This window comes from Notolepis coatsorum (genome assembly GCF_963971535.1).
Source record: "Notolepis coatsorum genome assembly, chromosome: 1".
Taxonomy (NCBI): Eukaryota; Metazoa; Chordata; class Actinopteri; order Aulopiformes; family Paralepididae; genus Notolepis; species Notolepis coatsorum.
Genome location: NC_140165.1, coordinates 153,823,296 through 153,842,353, shown reverse-complemented (window position 1 = coordinate 153,842,353; position 19,058 = coordinate 153,823,296). Strand labels below are relative to the sequence as shown.

Genomic DNA, 19,058 nt, shown 5'->3' with positions numbered 1-19,058 from the left:
TACTTTTTCCGCGTTTACCGTCTGTAGAAAGCTAGGTAGTATATTGGCAACGTAATCCTCTAAGTACTGAGGTGTCTGCCGTCTACGCTGCGGGCGATCTACTTTAGGAGAACCGTTTTGTGGAGTGTTCATCATAGGCCATGTCAATATTAATACCACTATATTAATATTACACTAGTTACCCTCCGGCTCGAAGGACCAATTGTAACTGAGGGGTACAATTCCCTGACTGTATTGATAAGTATGGTATCATTAAACCACTACCGCTTTATGTACTTTAATTACTGGCCATACAGTACATGATATATAAATATGATGAACACTTCCCACAATGAATCGGTTCCACACAAATGGTAATTAAGTATTTATTGCAGCAAAAGGTACATAATATACTTCTCTATCTTACTTTGGATGCGCTTATAAGGCAAAGGAATGTGCGTAGGCAAATCAATAATGAATGTCCATTCTCTGGTTACGCAGGAGGTAATTATACAACCTGAATCTTAGGGAATTATATCTATGGTACACTAGTAATATATAGCGGGAGATACTGGAAGGGTCCCCCCGGTTGTAAGCCAGCAGGGGTAGAGGATCTGTCGGTAGTAGAGAGTCTGGTCAACGATGACTAAAGAGACTCCAAGTACAGGAGACGGTGCAATAGTCTCTTGATCCACAGACGAATACAGCTGTTCTCCGTAGACTGTAGCTCCACAGTGAAGAAAGCTAGCCGGCCTCAGGCTCTCTGAGGCGCAGACTCGACGTGGCTCCTCAGGGTAAATCCCACACGTGTAGGCGTCGGCGATTCTCCGCTCCATAAATCACAGGACCAAAACAAATATAATCCAGCCGCAAAGGGCTATGTAGTCGTCGGGCAGATTAATCCAGTGTACATGTCCACACGGTTCTCGTCTAGGTCTCCTCGGGTGAAAGCGCCATGAAAGCAGCCCAGCCTGGATAAGCACTCTAGCTGGTACGAGGAAGCGTTGGTGATGCTGGTCACTGTAGAACTTTAGCCGCACGATACACTATACACAAATAGACTATTACTGACTTAATAGAAATATGTCGCACTCGACGGTATAGCGCCAAACTCTGACAATTCAGCTATTAATTCGCACGCGGTCTCAATGCTCTATTTGGGGCCAAACAGGCCATACTTCACCGCACGTTGTATCGTGGGTGAGGCTTCAACTTATTGGGTAACTCTACTTCTGTATTCACCTGCGCCATATTTATATGCACGGCGAACAATCTAGTGCCAACCTCATTTCTGTCTCGTATCCCTGGGCAAGGCCGGGCATGTACAGACATGTCTTGACGGTGGCTTTGAACCTGACTCTGGAGGCATGGCCCCGGCGCCTGTGGACCGCTGTCCAATAGGAGAATGAAATATTATGGTCTGTAATAGGCTAAAGGGATATTCCGTGTATATGTACAAGGAATATACAAGGGATATCAAACGATATACAAATACTATGCAATATATATCAATCAATAAATATATATATTCGGTTTAATCTGATCCTTTGTAACAATGTGCAAATATTTATGGACCTGACTGTAGGGCCTCCTGTATGTGGCAAGCCCATTTCTTCTTTCTTAAAACTGTCATTTACTTCAGACAATACTTGCCACAAAATATTTTCTAACCCTATTTTCTAATATTGTCTCTTAGTTCAAGCGCTTGGTGGGGAAATTGCGCAGCAAGGGAACTGTGCACAAGAAGAAGCGCCAGGAGATAGCCGAGCTGAAAGCGGAGTTTGGCGTCCTGCAGCGGACGGAGGAGATCCTTAAACAGAGACATGAAGCCATCCAACAACAACTGGTAATAACAAATAACCATACCCTCTCTATTCTCTACCCCACAGTATATCCATCATACTCTCCCCTACTCTCCATATTCATGTTTCAAGGCCGCTATCAAAAAGGATATATTAGCCTTTTGAGATCTTGTAAATTTGTTATGAAAAGCAGCAAGCCACCATTCCGTTTTCTTTACAATTAGCTTAGTTACCAGGACAATGAGCTAGCAGAGTAGATTTAGCTATAGATGCATTATTTATTTGGTTCGTGGCAAATAATCTTTGCCACGAAGTTCAGCGACCAGAAATAAAAATATGACGGCGAAGGTTGGCGGGACGAATAAAGTGAATAGATGAATGCACGTGAGATTTTTCTGTACTGTCCCGACTTGCTGACGCCCTCCTGGCACAGGAAAGGATACGTTGTTGCTATTTATGATGGCTGCATCTGCTCCCCTCTCCACTATCCTACACACCCATGAATGTTTTATCCCTGGTCACAGTGTCTCGCCGCTCGGCACAAGCCCATTCCTGTCCTGGGTAGTACACACATTCCAGTTTATCAGTGGCTGGGCTGTGCATTGTACGTTGGTCATTATAGTGCTTTTTTGGACCGGACAGAAGGAATCAAGTTACAGTTGGCAGGAGGAGTACAGTTGCAGGTGAAGGGAAGGATTCAGTGGGGAATGTAACTACAGAGGTCATCTACAGTGCAGGCCTGCTCCAGATAGCTGTTCACATGTGGGACAGTGTCGCGTGAACCTTTTAGGATGGGATTAGGTTCTTAGGGCAGCCTTGGGTGACATTACGGTTTGCTTATTTTCATACACACCACAGCTTTCACACCCTTGATGTACAATAGACCACACACGAATATGCTATCTCATCCAGCCTGGCTACACAGGGAACAAAGTGGCCTCTAGTCCCAGGTGTCAAGCTGAGCCTGTCCCTGTGAACATAACCCTTCAGTGACTTCTCAACACTGCAGCGGTGACGGAGCCAAGGGTCAGCTGGGCTCCACACTTAAAGGAGCACTTCACCAACTTTTAACCTTAATCCTATTGTTCTGTTGTGAGGAGGACATGTGATCATCTGACACGTCCAACGTTCTGTGTCTCAAGAGCTCTACTGCATTGGTACCCCCGAGAAATTCCTCTGGGTGGCATCACTGAGAGGAGAGCGGACCTCTAGCGAACTGCAGACACTATTTCCTCAACTATTTTCAACTGTAGTAGAACCAACTGGGGGAAGGTTGAAGAAATGGTTGAGGAAATAGTGTCTGCAGTTCTCTAGAGGTCTGCTCTCCTCTCTGACGTCACCGGGAGGAATTTCTCTAGGTGCCGATGCGGCTGAGCTCTCGTAGACACGGAACACGTTGGTCAGTTACATGTCCGATTATCACATGTCCTCCTCACAACAGAACCATAGGATTAAGGTTGAAAATTAAAAGTGCTCTTTTAACTGTGTACATATAATGCTAAGGGTTTCACTTTGGAGATGTTTTAGTTTGTAGTGGTTTTTGCAACTTGGGAGTGTTTGACTGTACAGATTCACAAGCTACGAAAACCATAAACATTTTTGATGGTCAGTGTTTTGTTGAGGTGGTGGTGGAAAAATACGATTAATATAAGAATTAGGATTCTATCTTGTTTTTACATTTTAACGATTGTTAAAATTGTTAATTTTTTAATTTTTTTTTACTAACCTCAGTCAAATGGGGAAAGTAACTAAAATCTGCAATCTAGAATAAAATCTATGCATGTATTGAATCGAGAATCTAATGGTTACACCAATAATCTAATTGTGAGATTCCGGATTCGGTGCACCTCTAGTACTTTTGAGTTATGAAGGTTAGAAAAGGATTATTTTCCACTTGCAAGTCAAATGTTTCAAGAATCGTATCTGCATAGTGTGATTGTTTGGGGCATGGATCTCTCTCTCTCTCTCTCTCCCTCTCCCTCTCTCTTTCTCTCTCTTCTCTCTTTCTCTCTCTCTCTCTCTCTCTTCTCTCTCTCTCTCTCTCTCTCTCTCTTCTCTCTCTCTCTGTGTTTGAAGCAATCCATGGAGGCACAGAAGGGGATCTCTGGGTACAGTGACACCCAGGAGGAGCTGGAGAGGGTGTCGGCCATCAAGAGTGAGCTGGACGAGATGAAGGGCCGCACACTGGACGACATGTCTGAAATGGTGACTAACTCAAAATACACACACACACAAATAAATCTTATACTACTTAAAGGTGCACTATGCCGTTTCAGAGGAGGGGGATTTGTTTGCAGAGCCTGCAAAAGACATGTACTGTAATTCGTAGAATTATTCTATCTTGTGTTCTCATAAATGAAAACAAAATATAATTTTTAGGCACTGTGACCTAAACGTAAGCCTAGAATATGTTTGTTAACAAAATTGCCCTGCCTTGTAAATGACAGCAGTGAAATAGTAATTTCTCAGGTAGCTTAAGCTTCAAACGGTGTTCCAGGGATCCAATTTTCCTCTGAGATGTATCCAGTTGTAAAAATATACCATAAAAAGTATTCACTTCTCTGACTCTCACAAAATTACATAGTGCACCTTTAACAGGTGCTAGGCACATCAACACAAAGCTCCCAAGTAAAATCAATAGAGCCTGTGATCCTGGGTTTATTTTTGATATTTTTTTTACATGACATAAAACTAGACACAAACATTAACAGTAAATATCCACAATAAATCACAGGATATACAGTCCATTATTTGGATCAATATAAATGTAGGTTACAAGATATATACATAATACTTACAATACAATACAATACATACATGTGCTTTTGCTCGCTCTTCTTCCCCCCCCCTCAGGACCCCCCTTGGATAATCCATCCATTATTTAGTTTCTAACCAAGGATTACAATTCATATGCTAACCTTTATTCCCTCCACCACCTCTAACCAGATTGCAATGCTGGCTTCATTGACACCTAAAATTCTTGCGGTAGATATCTCTAGATAAATCACATCGAGATAGGTAAGAACCCATACCTTCCGGCACATTTTATCCGGTTGAATCCAGCGTGATGCTATCAGCTTTTTAGCAGCCGTAAGACCGGACAAAATTAGTCTCTTTAGCTGTATAGAGGCTGCTAACTGAGAAACATCATTCAACAACAATACAGAAGGCAGTACAGGTATGTTCAGAAATAAAAATTCTGATAATTGCGTGGTTACTTCTTCCCAGAATATCTTAACGGGGGCATTCCCAATACATATGCATAAATGTACCGATATCACCCCTTAGACACAAGGAGCATAGAGAGTCTTGTTTAAGCCCCATTCGGTTCAATCTTATAGGAGTCAGGTAAATCCTATGAATAAAATTAATATTAATCTGTTGATGATCTGGGTTGTGTGACGCTAGTCTAACGTTTGCCCAGACTTCATGCCAATCTAAATCTACTTCCAAGTCTGGTATATCCTTCCTCCAAACTGAGTCTAGGGGAAGGATTGCATACGAAGACGTAAGTACCGTACTTTTCGCACTATAAGCCGCACCTGACTATAAGCCGCAGCAGCTAAATTGAATGATGTGTACATATATAAGCCGCACTGGACTATAAGCCGCAGGTGTTTTAATGTTTAATTACCATATGTAATTAGCTTTGGGACACAATACTGTCGGACAAATAACAAGCATTAACTCATTTACAAGTTGTATTAAGTTTAGCAAATAAGGGAACAGATAAATAACATTTCAATGCAGTCAAAAAAGCAATATTTAGATTGGTCTAAAGTTTGGTCACGTCGAGTCACATATAAGCCGCACCGTTATATAAGCCGCACCGTTATATAAGCCGCAGGGTCAAAAAATGGGGAAAAAAGCCGCGGCTTATAGTCCGAAAAGTACGGTAAGTGATGATAAAAGTCAGATATGAAGCCTCTCTGTCTCCCTTTCATAAAATAATTTGTGATATCTGTGGTGCTCAAGTGGTATCTTTAATGGGACTCCATGAGCCTTCAAAGTTGCTAATAACTGTATATAGAAAATAATAAGTGGAGCTGGTGAGGTTAAATTTGTTATGAATATCTTGATAGCTACAGAAACCCCGTTCGTTGAAGATATCTCCCAATGTATGTATGCCCTGCTTTTCCCATTTGGGATATCTGATAGGTCGTTGTGCAATAAGGAGTGCATTGTTATTGAATAGGGGAGAATGGCTATGCCATTTATGTTGGTTAGTAAATTTTTTCTGTGTGTCACGCCATATCCGAATCACATGTGTAATAAGGGCCAAATTTCAAGTCACATTGCTTAATTGATATTTTGGTGTATACTATATCCTGCAGTCTATGTGGTGCCACTATGTTTTCTTCTAATGTTCTCCAGGATACAGATGCTTGAGAATCAAACCAGGTGATCAGTGGTCTTAAAGAGAACGCTTTAAAATAGTGGTGGAAGTCTGGAAATGCTAAACCTCTGTCTGCTTTGTTTCTCTGTGCGTGGATCTTTTTATTCATGGAGGTTTGTTCCAAATAAATGTATATGCGGTGGAGTGTAATTTTTTCCAGTAACCAGCAGGGGGGGGGGGGTAACGGTAACATTGAGCTAAAGAAGTTGATTCTAGGTAAAACATCCATCTTAACTATTGATACTCAGGCCTGTACTGAGTTTTAAAGTTTTGACCACCTGTCAAAGTCATTTGTGATCCTATCTTGGAGTCTTGTATAATTATACTTCACCGTTTGGCATATAGTAGGGAATATTTCAACTCCAAGACATCTAAAGTGTTCTACCATTGGTATATTTTCTGGAAGGAATGTAGCCTTCGCAGAGACATTAAGTGGAAGGAAGGCCGATTTTGGCCAGTTTATCCTAAATCCCGATAGATTGCCAAAATCATCAATCAGCTTGAGAAGATGAGGCAGTGAGGTGGTAGGGTTTTGCATGAACAATATTACGTTGTCCGCATATAAACTAATATGATGCTGTGTGCCCTTAATTGAGATTGGCTCTATGGATTGGGATTGTCTTATATACTGTGCTAAAGGCTCTAAGGATAGAGCAAATAGTCCGGGACTAAGAGGAGAGTATGGAGGTGAATTTACCTGTTATAATCATGGCCGATGGGTCTTTGTATAGCACTTTTATCATATTAATGAATCCGTTTCCTAACCCCATCCTTCCGAGGACTGCCCATAAATAAGACCATTCCAACCTATCAAAGGCCTTCATCGCATCCAAGGATAATACAGCTGTAGGAGGCACGGCATCCTTGCTGGCGTCTAACACATGTAGTAACCGTCTAATATTATCCGTGATCAGGCGGCCTTTTATGAAGCCAGTCTGATCAGGATGAACTAAAGATGTCATATGCTTTTGAAGTCTGATGGGCGTCTATACTTTCCGTAGCCGCATTTCTGCAGGACGCTCTCTGATTGGCCACTGACTGACACTCTCTGATTGGCCACTGACATGTTTGCCCAATCGCGTGACGAGCTGGGTCTTTGACCATTTCCGCGTCGAACCGCCTGCAAACTACCTGGCGTTCTATCGCCATGCTCTAAGACAAACTCTAACCTTAACCAACTTCGAAAGAGTGCCTAAGCTTAACCGTCGAAAGAACTTGCCGTCACGCTCTAAGACAAACTCTAACCTTAACCTACTTCGAAAGAGTGCCTAAGCCTAACCAGTGTAGAAACTGACGTCGGCCAATCAGAGAGCGTCCTGCAGAAATGCGGCTACGGAAAGTATAGACGCGTCTGATGGCTAATACCTTAGCATACAGCTTGATATCGGTTCCGAGGAGGCTTAAGGGTCTATAACTACCACAATAGGTGGGGTCTTTGTCTTTTTTAAGGAGGACAGATATGAGTGCAATATTGTCGTTCCTATGGAAATTCCCCTCTTCGATAGAGTATAAAATCATATCAAGTAATAGGGGTCCAATTACATCCCAACATGAGAGGTACAGTTCTGGAGGGATACCATCCCATCCAGGAGCCTTACCACTTTGCATTTCAGATATAGCCTCCCTAAGTTCCTCTAGTGTAATAGGTGTATCTAACTGTTTAGCGTCTTCCTCTGAGAATTTAGGTAGGTTAATTTGATTAAGAAATGTATCTAGTTTATTTTGATCGAAAACCATTTCTGATTTGTACAAGTTGGAGTAAAACTCTCTGAAAGTCTCGTTAATTTTTTTGGGGTCTAACAAGTCCTTGTTGGTCCTTAATAGTAGGGATATCTGCAAATTGTGCGTTGGATCGTATCTTCATAGCTAGTAGGTGACTTGGTTTAGAACCATGAAAGTAATAATGTTGTCTTGTGCTGCGTATTTGAAATTCAGATTGTTGTCTTAAAATGGATCTTTTTTTAACACATTCATTTGAGACTCCAATCGAACAGAGTAGTTGCGTTGTAAAGAGGAGAATAACGACGAGTAAAGCGTTTCCAGCTCTACCAATTTGGAACAACGATTCTTGCAAAGGTTGGAGGCAAAGACCGTAGTGTAATCCTTGATAAAAACCCTTTACCGACATCCATAACATTCTGGGGTCCTGTACCGAACCCGCATTACTCCGCAGGAATTTAATAAGTTCAACTTTGAATTGTATAATGTATTCATTGTTTTTCAGCAGTGTCGAGTTAAATCGCCATCTTGGGGCTCGGGATGACAGTCTACCAAATGATCCTTTCGGGAGTAAATAGCTGTGATCTGATTGGGCACCATTTCCACGTCATAGCTATCAAATAGTCTAGGGGATGCAAAAACATAATCTATTCTGGAAAATGTCCTGTGTCTTGCAGAACGAAAAGAGTACTCTCGGGCCGTTGGGTTGAGTAATCGCCATAGGTCATTTACACCTGTATTCTTGGCCCAATCCTTTAGTGCATTAGATGCATGTTTCTGATCATTGGAAATGGTGGGATTAGATTTATCCATCAAGGGATCCCAAATAGCATTAAAATCCGCGCCAATTATAAATGAATACTCAGGAAGGTCCAACATTGCTCTAGTGAGTGTAGCGTAGAAGTTAGCGTCGTAAAGATTTGGGGCATAAGCTGCTACCAACGTGATTTTCCTGTTACTGTATTCTATTTTAGCAATGGTTACTCGACCATCCGCATCAGACCATACGTCCAACAATTCAATATTCAACTTCCGTTTTGCGATTATAACAACCCCACGGGATCTCGTTCCAAAAGATGAGTAGCTAATGTTATGATATATTTTGTCCGCCAGTTTTACATTGTCAGCCACTAAAAAGTGCGTTTCGCTTAAAAGAGCCACATCAACCTGTTTGCTTTTCATCAGTGTAAGCACGCTTTTGCGTTTATGTTGTTTGTTTAGTCCCCCAGTATTCCAAATCATTATATTCAAACTAGCCATAATCTAAACATGTTGCTGTATTCTTGTGTATAATTCGTCTGGAGTACCAATTCACAATAGATATATATCCAATTATTGAGGTCCTGTTGAGAGCCGAGCTTGAAAACACACATATAAACCCATACATATAATCCCCTATTCCCCTTTCCCTCCCTCCCTTACACGACCAGTCAGCCCAGAATGAGCCATTTATCCTTAACTTTCCTATGCAAATTGCCATAGGATCTAAAACTCTTAATTGTACCTTAATAGAATGTCAACCGTGGCTTAGCCACTCCCGTTAAAATAATTAAATAAAAATATGCCTCAAATATCATAGTATATTCACTTAAACCTTATACGAACATGTATAAGTTAAAACACACCGAAGAATAAAAGATGTATAGAACTAAATTAGAGAAACCTCAAAGAGTAGAGAACATTTGCTTAAATCTTAAAATAACTTTGCCAAGCTTAAAGGGGAACTCCACTTTTTTTGGAAATTAGCTTATTTAACATCTTCCCTGGAGTTAGACAAGAAGATGCATACCTTTTTTGTCTCTGTGCGTGCATTTTAGCTTTGGGAATAGACGCTACGTTAGCATAGCTTAGCTTCATCACTGGAAGTGAGGCAGGACAGTAGCCTTACAGTGCCTTACAGTGTATTGCAAAGTCTGACATTGACCAAACTTGGTATGCATGACCTTGGTGGGCTCTAGGTCAACTCCTGAAAAGGGGGTCAATGTCAGACCTTGCAATCAAAAGTTAGGGGGCGCACTGAAATTATGGCAAGGGTTATTAGCCCCCTAACTTTTGATTGCAAAGTCTGACATTGACCCCCTTTTCAGGAGTTGACCTAGAGCCCACCAAGGTCATGCATATCAAGTTTGGTCAATGTCAGACCTTGCAATACACTGTAAGGCACTGTAAGGCTACTGTCCTGCCTCACTTCCAGTGATGAAGCTAAGCTATGCTAACGGAGCGTCTATTCCCAAAGCTAAAATGCACGCACAGAGACAAAAAAGGTATGCATCTTCTTGTCTAACTCCAGGGAAGATGTTAAATAAGCTAATTTCCAAAAAAAGTGGAGTTCCCCTTTAAACACCTAGATGAAAAGGAAGGTTTTAAATACTTGTATGCAGTTCGTCCCCCAAACAGGGGTGGGCAGTATTCCGCTGTAAAGGCTGTTGTTCTTCCGGATATGATTCTTGTGTATGGTCACAAATTGTTGTTTATGTTCCAGGGCATTCTGTATGCCACAGAGTGTTATTATTCCAGAATATTCCAATATGACTCTGAGCGTTGAAAAAGTCCAGAGTATTCCAAAATGTCAACAACATAGCTCCTCACATGACTTGCATAAAACCCATAAAACTAGCGGGCCCAAACAGCGAACCTTTACAAAAATACAGTATCTAGCGTCACATTATTAACCTATTTCTACATCAATGTTATCAAAGTTTATTTAACGCAGTTTTTGGTGTCTAAGTTATAACGAAGTAATAAAAAAATAAAAAATAAATAAGAATAAGACATAGCCTCCTCCGCGTAGTGGGTCCCTCATGTAATCCTCGGCGTCTTCAGGTGAGGAGAGCTGGACCCTCATTCCATTTTTATCCATGATGGAAAGTTTCGCAGGGTAGCGTAGTGTGGGTTTGAATTTTTTCTCAAAAAGATGAGACATCACTGATTTGTAACGGGCTCGTAGGGTTACAACCTCGCTGCAATAATCCTCGTAGAAATACACTAGTTTCCCGTTGTGTTGCAGAATACCCCTCTTCTTTCGTGCCGCCCGGATAATCGTATCTCTTATTCCAACTTGACGTAGGCTAGCAATAATTACCCTCGGTTTATTGTTGTTGTCGTCTCGAATGCCAATTCTGTAGCGCTGATCCACTATAGGTGGTGTAGAGAGGATATCTGGTCCTAGAATTTGAGCTAACACTGTCGCGAACGAGTCGTGTGTGCAGTTAACTGATTCATCCAGACCCACTATACGGATATTAAATACGGGAATGATGTTCGATTTCGAATATCTTAGCTGTTAGCTTCTCGTTGTTGTCATATATCTTATCCGCTAGCTAGCTTCTCGTTGACATCTTCTATCTTCTCCGTTAGTTCCACGATGCTGTCATGTAAAGCCCCATCGTCCCTAACGAATCTCAGTGTGTGATCGACCAAGGTGACCAAATCGTAATGTGCGTTCGATATGTTGATAGCGTATGTTGATAGCGTCAACAATTAGCGTCAACCTTATCAACCTTAGCGTCAACCTTATCAACCTTATCGGTTAAGGTCTTTATTAGCTTAGCAAGAGAATCTATGGAACGGACAAGAGAATCAATATCGGTTGAGGTGGCGGGGATGGTGGAAGTCTCAGCTGTTCTTTTCTCGATTTCTCTTGCTATATCTCTCACGGAGCTCGTATCCACAGGCGGATCTTCTGTAGTTAGTTTGGCTCTGCGTTTTCTTTCCGCTGTTTCTTTTCTTGTTGACATCTTGATTCTTTCTGTCGATATAGTTAGTTGAAGATCTTAGTTGATATATACGTCGAGGTTTAAACACATTGGTGTTGTAAAAAGTGGTTTTTGAAGCAAAAATTTAAATAACGGGAGAGGAGCTCTGACCAATGCGACCACTACATGCTGATGCTAAACCGGAAGTCAATCCCCGTAAAAAGTATTCACTTCTCTGACTCTCACAAAATTACATAGTGCACCTTTAACAGGTGCTAGGCACATCAACACAAAGCTCCCAAGTAAAATCAATAGAGCCTGTGATCCTGGGTTTATTTTAGATTTGTATTTACTATTATTATTTTAGTATGTATGCATGCATGTATATCATGCCATGGTTGCATATGCACACTTTCACACACAATGTATATTTATCCCGAAATTCTCCAGGGATATGAGAACCATTTTTGTTTTCAGGACTGCTCTTCTGTAAAATACAGCTCAAATGAGTTTAAAAGCTCAGAGCACATTATGAGTCCAAATTCAGACCACTATTCATTGTCAATAGAGGAGCTACATAAAGTGATACATGATGACATCACTGATTTGATCTTTGTTCTAGCTGTGAAAGAGAGGTTTACGGGCTGTTTGCACATTGATTGAATGGTCCAAGGTCATAGGCCTAGCACACTGTATCTTAAAGGGGAGATGAAGCGTTAAACAATATGAGCCTAGTTTGTTTGTTGTGTACCTTGGGTAAGACATGGTCCTATAATCAAATGTGAAATCCTGCTTATTTGTCTGAAAACTCAAATGTAATTTCCCCGTTTTTGCCATGGGCGCCGCCATTTTAGATTTAGCTGGATGGTGACGTCACAGTGATAGTTTGGGCTGGGTCCCGGTTTATAGTGCTGGTTAGATAGCTACGTAAATATGGAGTGTCGTGAAAGTCAGTCAGTAAATTGTCAACCAAATGTAACGTTACCTACAGATAAAATATATATTGTATGCGAGACTCCCCCCCCCCCCCCCCCCCCCACCCACAGTCTGAGTCAGCGATAGTTCAACTTGACTAAGGTATTAGTTTCCTTTTTTCCCTCCCTCAATAATACAATAATATGTTATTTATGTACGTTATCATTATGTAAACAAATGCACATATGGATTGTTTGCTGCAACATTTCTGAATGAATTGAAGGATTAATAAATAAGCAGATAATTAAATTAGATGTCCATAACATTTGTGTTTTTAATTAGCATAGCCTAAATAAATATGAATTCAAGAAGTTAAATACTGAATTAACGGGCTGAAAGTTAAAACGAATAAAAAAACAATTAGCCTATTTAATAGGCTAAACACTGCGTAAAATATAGGCTAAGCGGTATGGCTATAGGAGGCTATAAACTTTGTTTTGGCTTCTTGAGTTCACATTTCTTTGGTTTGCAGTGGTGCATCTGCGGGCCAATGTTCCGAGACATATTACATTTTATTTGTTAGGCTATTTGAATACACCAGCCCTAAATGGTGGATTCAAATAGCCTAACAATTATACAAATATAGGCTAAACATGCGTAAAAGTGCAATGTTTTTTATGCTGCGCTGTGACAGCACTCCGTCGTGACAGCCAGCTGAAGCGCGTGGGAGCAAAATCGAGACACATAATCGATTGCAAAAAGGTGGCCCACGCTCTCATCTATGACCGTGAATATTTTCACGCGAATCGGAATCACTTTACCGTTTCGGCGAGTTTTTTACACGCTGTCGGCTTTCCTTTTCTAAGCATTTTCGGGACTAGAAGTGGTTGAGTAAAAGTTGCGGAACGCCCAGATGTACCCACGGTAGAAAGCTCGCGTGGATCCCATAATAGGCTCATTTAATACAGCGTTTTTAAAATCACGTTCACCTGTTACTTGCCCTTCTGCTCTACGGCAGGTGTCTGTCCTCCCCGAGCTCGCCTTAGGACACCTGCGTTACCGTTTGACAGGTATTTTCTCTATATATATATATTGTTTTATTTGTAAGATATATATTTACTGTTGACCTGATAGTGTTTTATTGTTTTATTGTTTGCCTGTATATGCTCCTTGTATCGCCGCTGCTTACAGCTCTCATTGGAATGGAGACAAAGTTATACCGTTATTTTTGTATACAGCCGAGCCACTCAACACATATTGAACGGAGAAATCTCAAAGATGACAGAGCATACATATGCAGCATCCCCCTATTGGGGTTGCTCAATGCTGTGAAATATTACATAAATGTGTTTTTATGAATAACGATATTTGAGGAGCCTAATAATATGAGGCATCGATCTGCCGACGGCGACGGGTAGGGGATAACGGAGACAGAATAGACCTTTAGACTGAGTTCGGTTGAGGCTGAACTCGTATAGCAACCAACAGACTTTAGGTGATAGCCTAATCTATACCTTTCTGTTGAACTAATTCTAATTATTAATCTGGACCTTCAGAACATGCAGTATTATTAATTTGCTCAAATGTCGTGGCCTCACACAGTGCCAACTGCAGGTCTCGCCATCTCAGGAGCCAACTGCAGGTCTCGCCATCTCGGGTGCCAACTGCAGGTCTCGCCATCTCAAAGATGACAGAGCATACATATGCAGCATCCCCCTGTTGGGGTTGCTCAATGCTGTAAAATATTACATAAATGTGTTTATATGAATAACGAGATTTGATTTGAGCCTAATAATATTGCTACAGTGTGCAATTCTCTGAGGTGGGAGGCTCCGCCTCCGGGCGAAACCATCTCCATGACGTCGGCAACAAAATGACGGCGCACATGTTGATTTATGCTACATAAATGGACATAACAAATAGTTTTTTCTGTGGTTTATCTAAATACTAATTTGATGCTATGACTATGTTTATATCGCTATGCTTCATCTCCCCTTTAATTACACCCACACAAAGCGCAAGAGGGTATTTTAATCACGTGTGTGGGTGTGTGTCCATAACCATGATATCTTTTTCCTATCCGATTTAGCTCAAACTTGGTGGGTAAGTTGAGCCAACAACCTGCACTATTTGATTTATCATTTATCATTCATAGGAAATTACTTGAATAAAAAATTTGCTTTCCTCCTTTTACCCCGTTTGTCTGCGCTCATCTATTTTATCTACTTCATCTAGTTCTCATCTATTTATCACTATGTGGCCAAAGATTCACACAAATAATTCCCTTTTTATTTTCATATAAAGAAATCTATTGTTTTCTGTTCCTGGAAAACGTACCTACTGCATGTTTCTCTGCACACTGGGTGTACCCCTTAAAAATGTCCAATACATTTCGATTTTGAACTGCGCCCTCCAATGTGTGGGTACTTTATGATGTCAATAAAACTTCAATCAAATCGGCCTCCCACCCCACCCCAAAAGTCTGTTGCATTTGGAAATACGTCAAATTGCAGAAGCTCATAGTACCATAAATGCAGTTTCTGTAGATCTTTAATTAGCTCAAAATATGAACCTACTTTATCATTCTGTCACCCTGTTGCACTGAGGCCCAAATGGAAGCCAGTTGCGGCCGATTAGGCTGTGGTCCAAGATGTTTCAGAGTTCCTTAAACAGTAGTCAGGGTCTGTGATTCGGTTGTTCTTTTAGGCTGGCGGTTTACACATTTGGCAAAAAGCAGGCTGTTCTTAATAATGAATTCCAACATTTCTGGCTGGAAGTAGATTTCCACTCTCCTCTAGAGTGGCTGGATACTTCTTGTTCAGCTCAGCCACATTCCTTTTGGTAGACACAGGGCAGGATAAATCAGTGAGGTTTGATGTTCTATTTGTTCTTTTTCAGGTTAAGAAATTGAACTCTATGATAGTAGAGAAGAAGTCTGCACTGGCCCCGATGATCAAGGAGCTGAGGCCTCTGAGACAGGAGTGTCAGGTGAGATTACTGTAAAACTGCAATGTCACATTAAAGAATCATCACAATCTATGAATTCACACGCTATTACTAGTAGTAAGTCAAACCATCATATGAAAAGGAGCTTTCAAAAGCCATTACAAAAGATAATTTCAACACATAAGGGGGAAACCCGTACAGGGTCTCTGTGAGTCAGCGGATGATGACTTTGTGTGTAATCATGGCAGAATCCATTAACAGTGATTTGCACACAGTCCATAAATAACATGTATTGTAGGGCTTGGGAAAGCCCCCCACATTGCTTAGTTAAAGCAGGGGGCTTATATTTTCCAACATGTGCTGCCAGAGTTGTTCAGCCATCTTACTGGCTAATATGCACTAATGATGACCGCCTATGTCAGGAACATATAAATAGACTTTGCAACAGTGGGGCTCCTGCTCTAGCATTTTGATCTGATGTCTATGTGAATCAGTTTACATTAAGTCAGGGGTCGTCTTTTTGTTTATGAGAGTTTCTTTTGAAAAATGTAAGTTAATGTTATGTGTTATCTAAATGGTAAATGTATGGGGTCTAATCTGAGCCATTTAGGCATCAAGTTGGCCTAACCATACACATGGAGTATGCATACCTAATAAAGGTATGCTATTGAAATTGCAGGATTGCAGGCTATATAATGCATTATTAGCAGGCGTTTTAGGTCGAAATGGGTTAAAAGCAGGCAGTGAGCTCCCGGTAGTTTGCAATCTACTGGTTGGAGACTTCTGCATTAAGTACAGAATGTAAATTATTGGATAGGTGGACACACTATGTATATTTCTTTTGTATTTTTATTCATCTGTTCTTTTGTATGTCAATGGGCATTCCTATCGCAACAGGAGCTAACTCAGGAATATGAGGCAAAGAAGACCCACTATGACAGCTGTGCTGCAGGTCTGGAGAGCGACCGATCGAAATTGGAACAGGTATGACTTTTGTCTTCAAATCAATTTATAGGATCAATCCGGTATTTATAAACCGGGACCCTATTTTTTCCATAATTTGGGATCTAAATACGTAGGTCTAATAGGGACAACAATTTTGGAATTGGTCCAGTATTGAGTGAGATTGCTTCAGCCGGCAGCTGCTAAACGGGCTGCAATGTAATCCTTGGGGCATTTGTGTATGTCAAAGTACGGCCACTAAAAGTGCATGTTTTTGCCACTGACAGGCTCAGGCTATGCTAAGTGTCTTCTATTTCTTTTTATTACCAAAAACATAAATCTCGCTCAAAGAGAAGTCTCACTCTGAAATCACGAGAGGAGTTTGTTGTTGCAGGAAGACTGGAAACGTGAGTGCGAGTTGGAGAGAGGAAGAGTTTGTTGTGTTGGAGAACAGAAAGTGTAGCGTTATCTAAAAGATATAAAACTATACGTTTGCACATATCCTAATTGTATCAACAGAATGTCATGCCAGTTTTCATACACTGCCTTTGTTGGATAGGGACACGCTGAAGTTGTGGCTAGTTGTGCTACAAATGGATGAAAACACTCCTGTCCGTACACTGCACCTTACAGACCATCGAGTAGTGACCAGTTTGACCGGAGAAGAAATCCTATACCAAAGAAAAATGCTATTCCAAAAATGTTTGTCCTGCACACCTACGCGGCCGTCCCGGGTTCGCTTCCTGCTCCCGGTGACATTTGGCGCATGTCTTCCCCGCCTCTTATCCCGTTCATCCTCTCCTCGTCTGTCGGCCATGTCTGACCATGAAAAGCAATAAATGCTCAAAAAAAAATCTTAAAAGAAAATGTGTCCCTATCAGCCATTTAGACCCCAAATGATGGAAGAATAGGGTCCAGGTTTAAAAATACTGGAATTACCCTTTAACATATATATCAATTTAACCATACAGGAAAAATGCTGTGTTGATTCATTCAAATTAATTTATATTGATTTACCCTACATTCTCACCTTCTGAAATGTATCTTCTTTTCCGAACCAATCAAATAGAATAGGCTCTTTGAGCCCAAAAGACATTAAGTCCTTGTGTGTATTCACTACCAGACTACCTTTTCCTTTACAGGAGGTGAAAGCACTGAGGGATGAGGTGGCCCAGGAGGAAAATCGATACCATTACATCAATAGCATGAAGGAGGTAAGCAGCTTGAGAAACAAACTACCTCTACCCCCCTAACAGCTCACCTGTAAACCTGAACCCATGTATCCATTCTCCACAGATCGTTGAGACGCAAATGCAGCGTGCGGTGGATGAGACGAAAGTCTACGTGCCCTCCGATCCGCAAGAGAGGAGAAAGGCCATCAGGTGAGCACGCGGAGCCCAGTCTGCCAGCTGCTGTGGAGATGACACCTTGTTCATCCTCACACGCTCCTGTTACAACACAATCAGGCTTGTGCTACTGTCACTTCACACCGATCTACATGTTTGGTATTACACCTCATGAAATCCAGATAACGCTTTGGACATTTATCAAATCTTTGATTCAACCTGATCCATTCTGATTTCATTTACACTGGCAAACATCTGAAATGTGTTTTGTTTTTTTAGGGAAGTTTACATGAAGAACATTGCAGAGCAGGAGTCACTGGGCAAGGTGAGCAGAGTGTGGCTGTTCCTATGAAACATGGTTGTAAGTTGGAGAAAACATGTAAAAGGACTTGGTAATCAAAAACAAAGGACAATCTGATTTTTTTTTAATAATTTTCTTTCTTTTAAATAGTAAATCCAAGATGGTGATGTAGTCCTTGCTGTGTAAGGTTTTCATGTCTGCTCTCTTTCTCTCTGGACCACAGAAGCTGCGTGAGAAGCAGAAGGCGGTGAGAGAGAGCCACGGCTCCAACATGAACCAGATGAAGCAGATGAAGATGTGGCGCGACCTGGAGAAGCTGATGAAGTGCAAACGGCAGTGCTTCATAAGAGCCCAGAACCAGGCCTCCATTGGCCAGGTCATCCAGGAGGAGGGAGAAGATAGGCTGGTGCTGTGAGGATGCTCCCTGCTAGACAGAGTCATCTCCTGGGGTACCTTTAGTTCACCAGAGACGTTTCAGTCATCTCACTATTGTATGCCGTTATCCAAACTATTACAAGACACAACTGATTATATCATATTGATAGGTATTTTCAGTTCATTAAGGTCTAATATTTTACATCCAGCTCCTCTGGGTGCATAGGTCTCTGGAATGTGGCCAGGGGGTCCGGTGACGAAGCCAGCCAGGAGGCACCCAGGCCAGGCACCCAGAAATACTTTGACCTGATGACCTGTGTGACCTAATGTGCATGCATGGCTCTATCGGTCCTCCGGCCACAGGCCAGTGAGAGGAGCAAACCAGATTCATCCTTAGACTAATTATGACCAAGCCTGTCTGATCATCTATTTATTAACCAGTGGCTCGCTAAATTTGGAACCCACATGGTATAAAAGCATGGTTGTGTCATCATTCTGGAGCCTTGCAGCCCCCATGGAGGGCTGTGGTCTCCAGGACTGTTCCTCGTTCTCCGTCTCTGCTGGTCAGGAAGGGGCTCTCGGGAGAGATGCTAGCAGCAGCCCCTGAGACCCAGACCACCAGACGTCCCTCGCCGTCCTCCG

At 41.6% G+C, this 19,058-nt stretch overlaps 1 protein-coding gene across 1 annotated transcript in view; it reads left to right on the top strand.

The window, feature by feature from the left end:
* The window catches only part of LOC311243768 (intraflagellar transport protein 81 homolog), a gene marked incomplete at both ends in the record, with an annotated part of 53,730 nt that extends 35,274 nt beyond the window's left edge, over nucleotides 1–18,456 (top strand). The window contains 8 exons of the mRNA XM_084333110.1: nucleotides 1,676–1,825; nucleotides 3,858–3,986; nucleotides 15,405–15,494; nucleotides 16,350–16,436; nucleotides 17,537–17,608; nucleotides 17,691–17,776; nucleotides 18,020–18,065; nucleotides 18,265–18,456. Of these exons, the coding sequence (XP_084189236.1) occupies nucleotides 1,676–1,825; nucleotides 3,858–3,986; nucleotides 15,405–15,494; nucleotides 16,350–16,436; nucleotides 17,537–17,608; nucleotides 17,691–17,776; nucleotides 18,020–18,065; nucleotides 18,265–18,456 (852 nt within the window). The remainder of the gene's footprint in view (nucleotides 1–1,675; nucleotides 1,826–3,857; nucleotides 3,987–15,404; nucleotides 15,495–16,349; nucleotides 16,437–17,536; nucleotides 17,609–17,690; nucleotides 17,777–18,019; nucleotides 18,066–18,264) is intronic.
* Nucleotides 18,457–19,058: the final 602 nt, after the last annotated feature.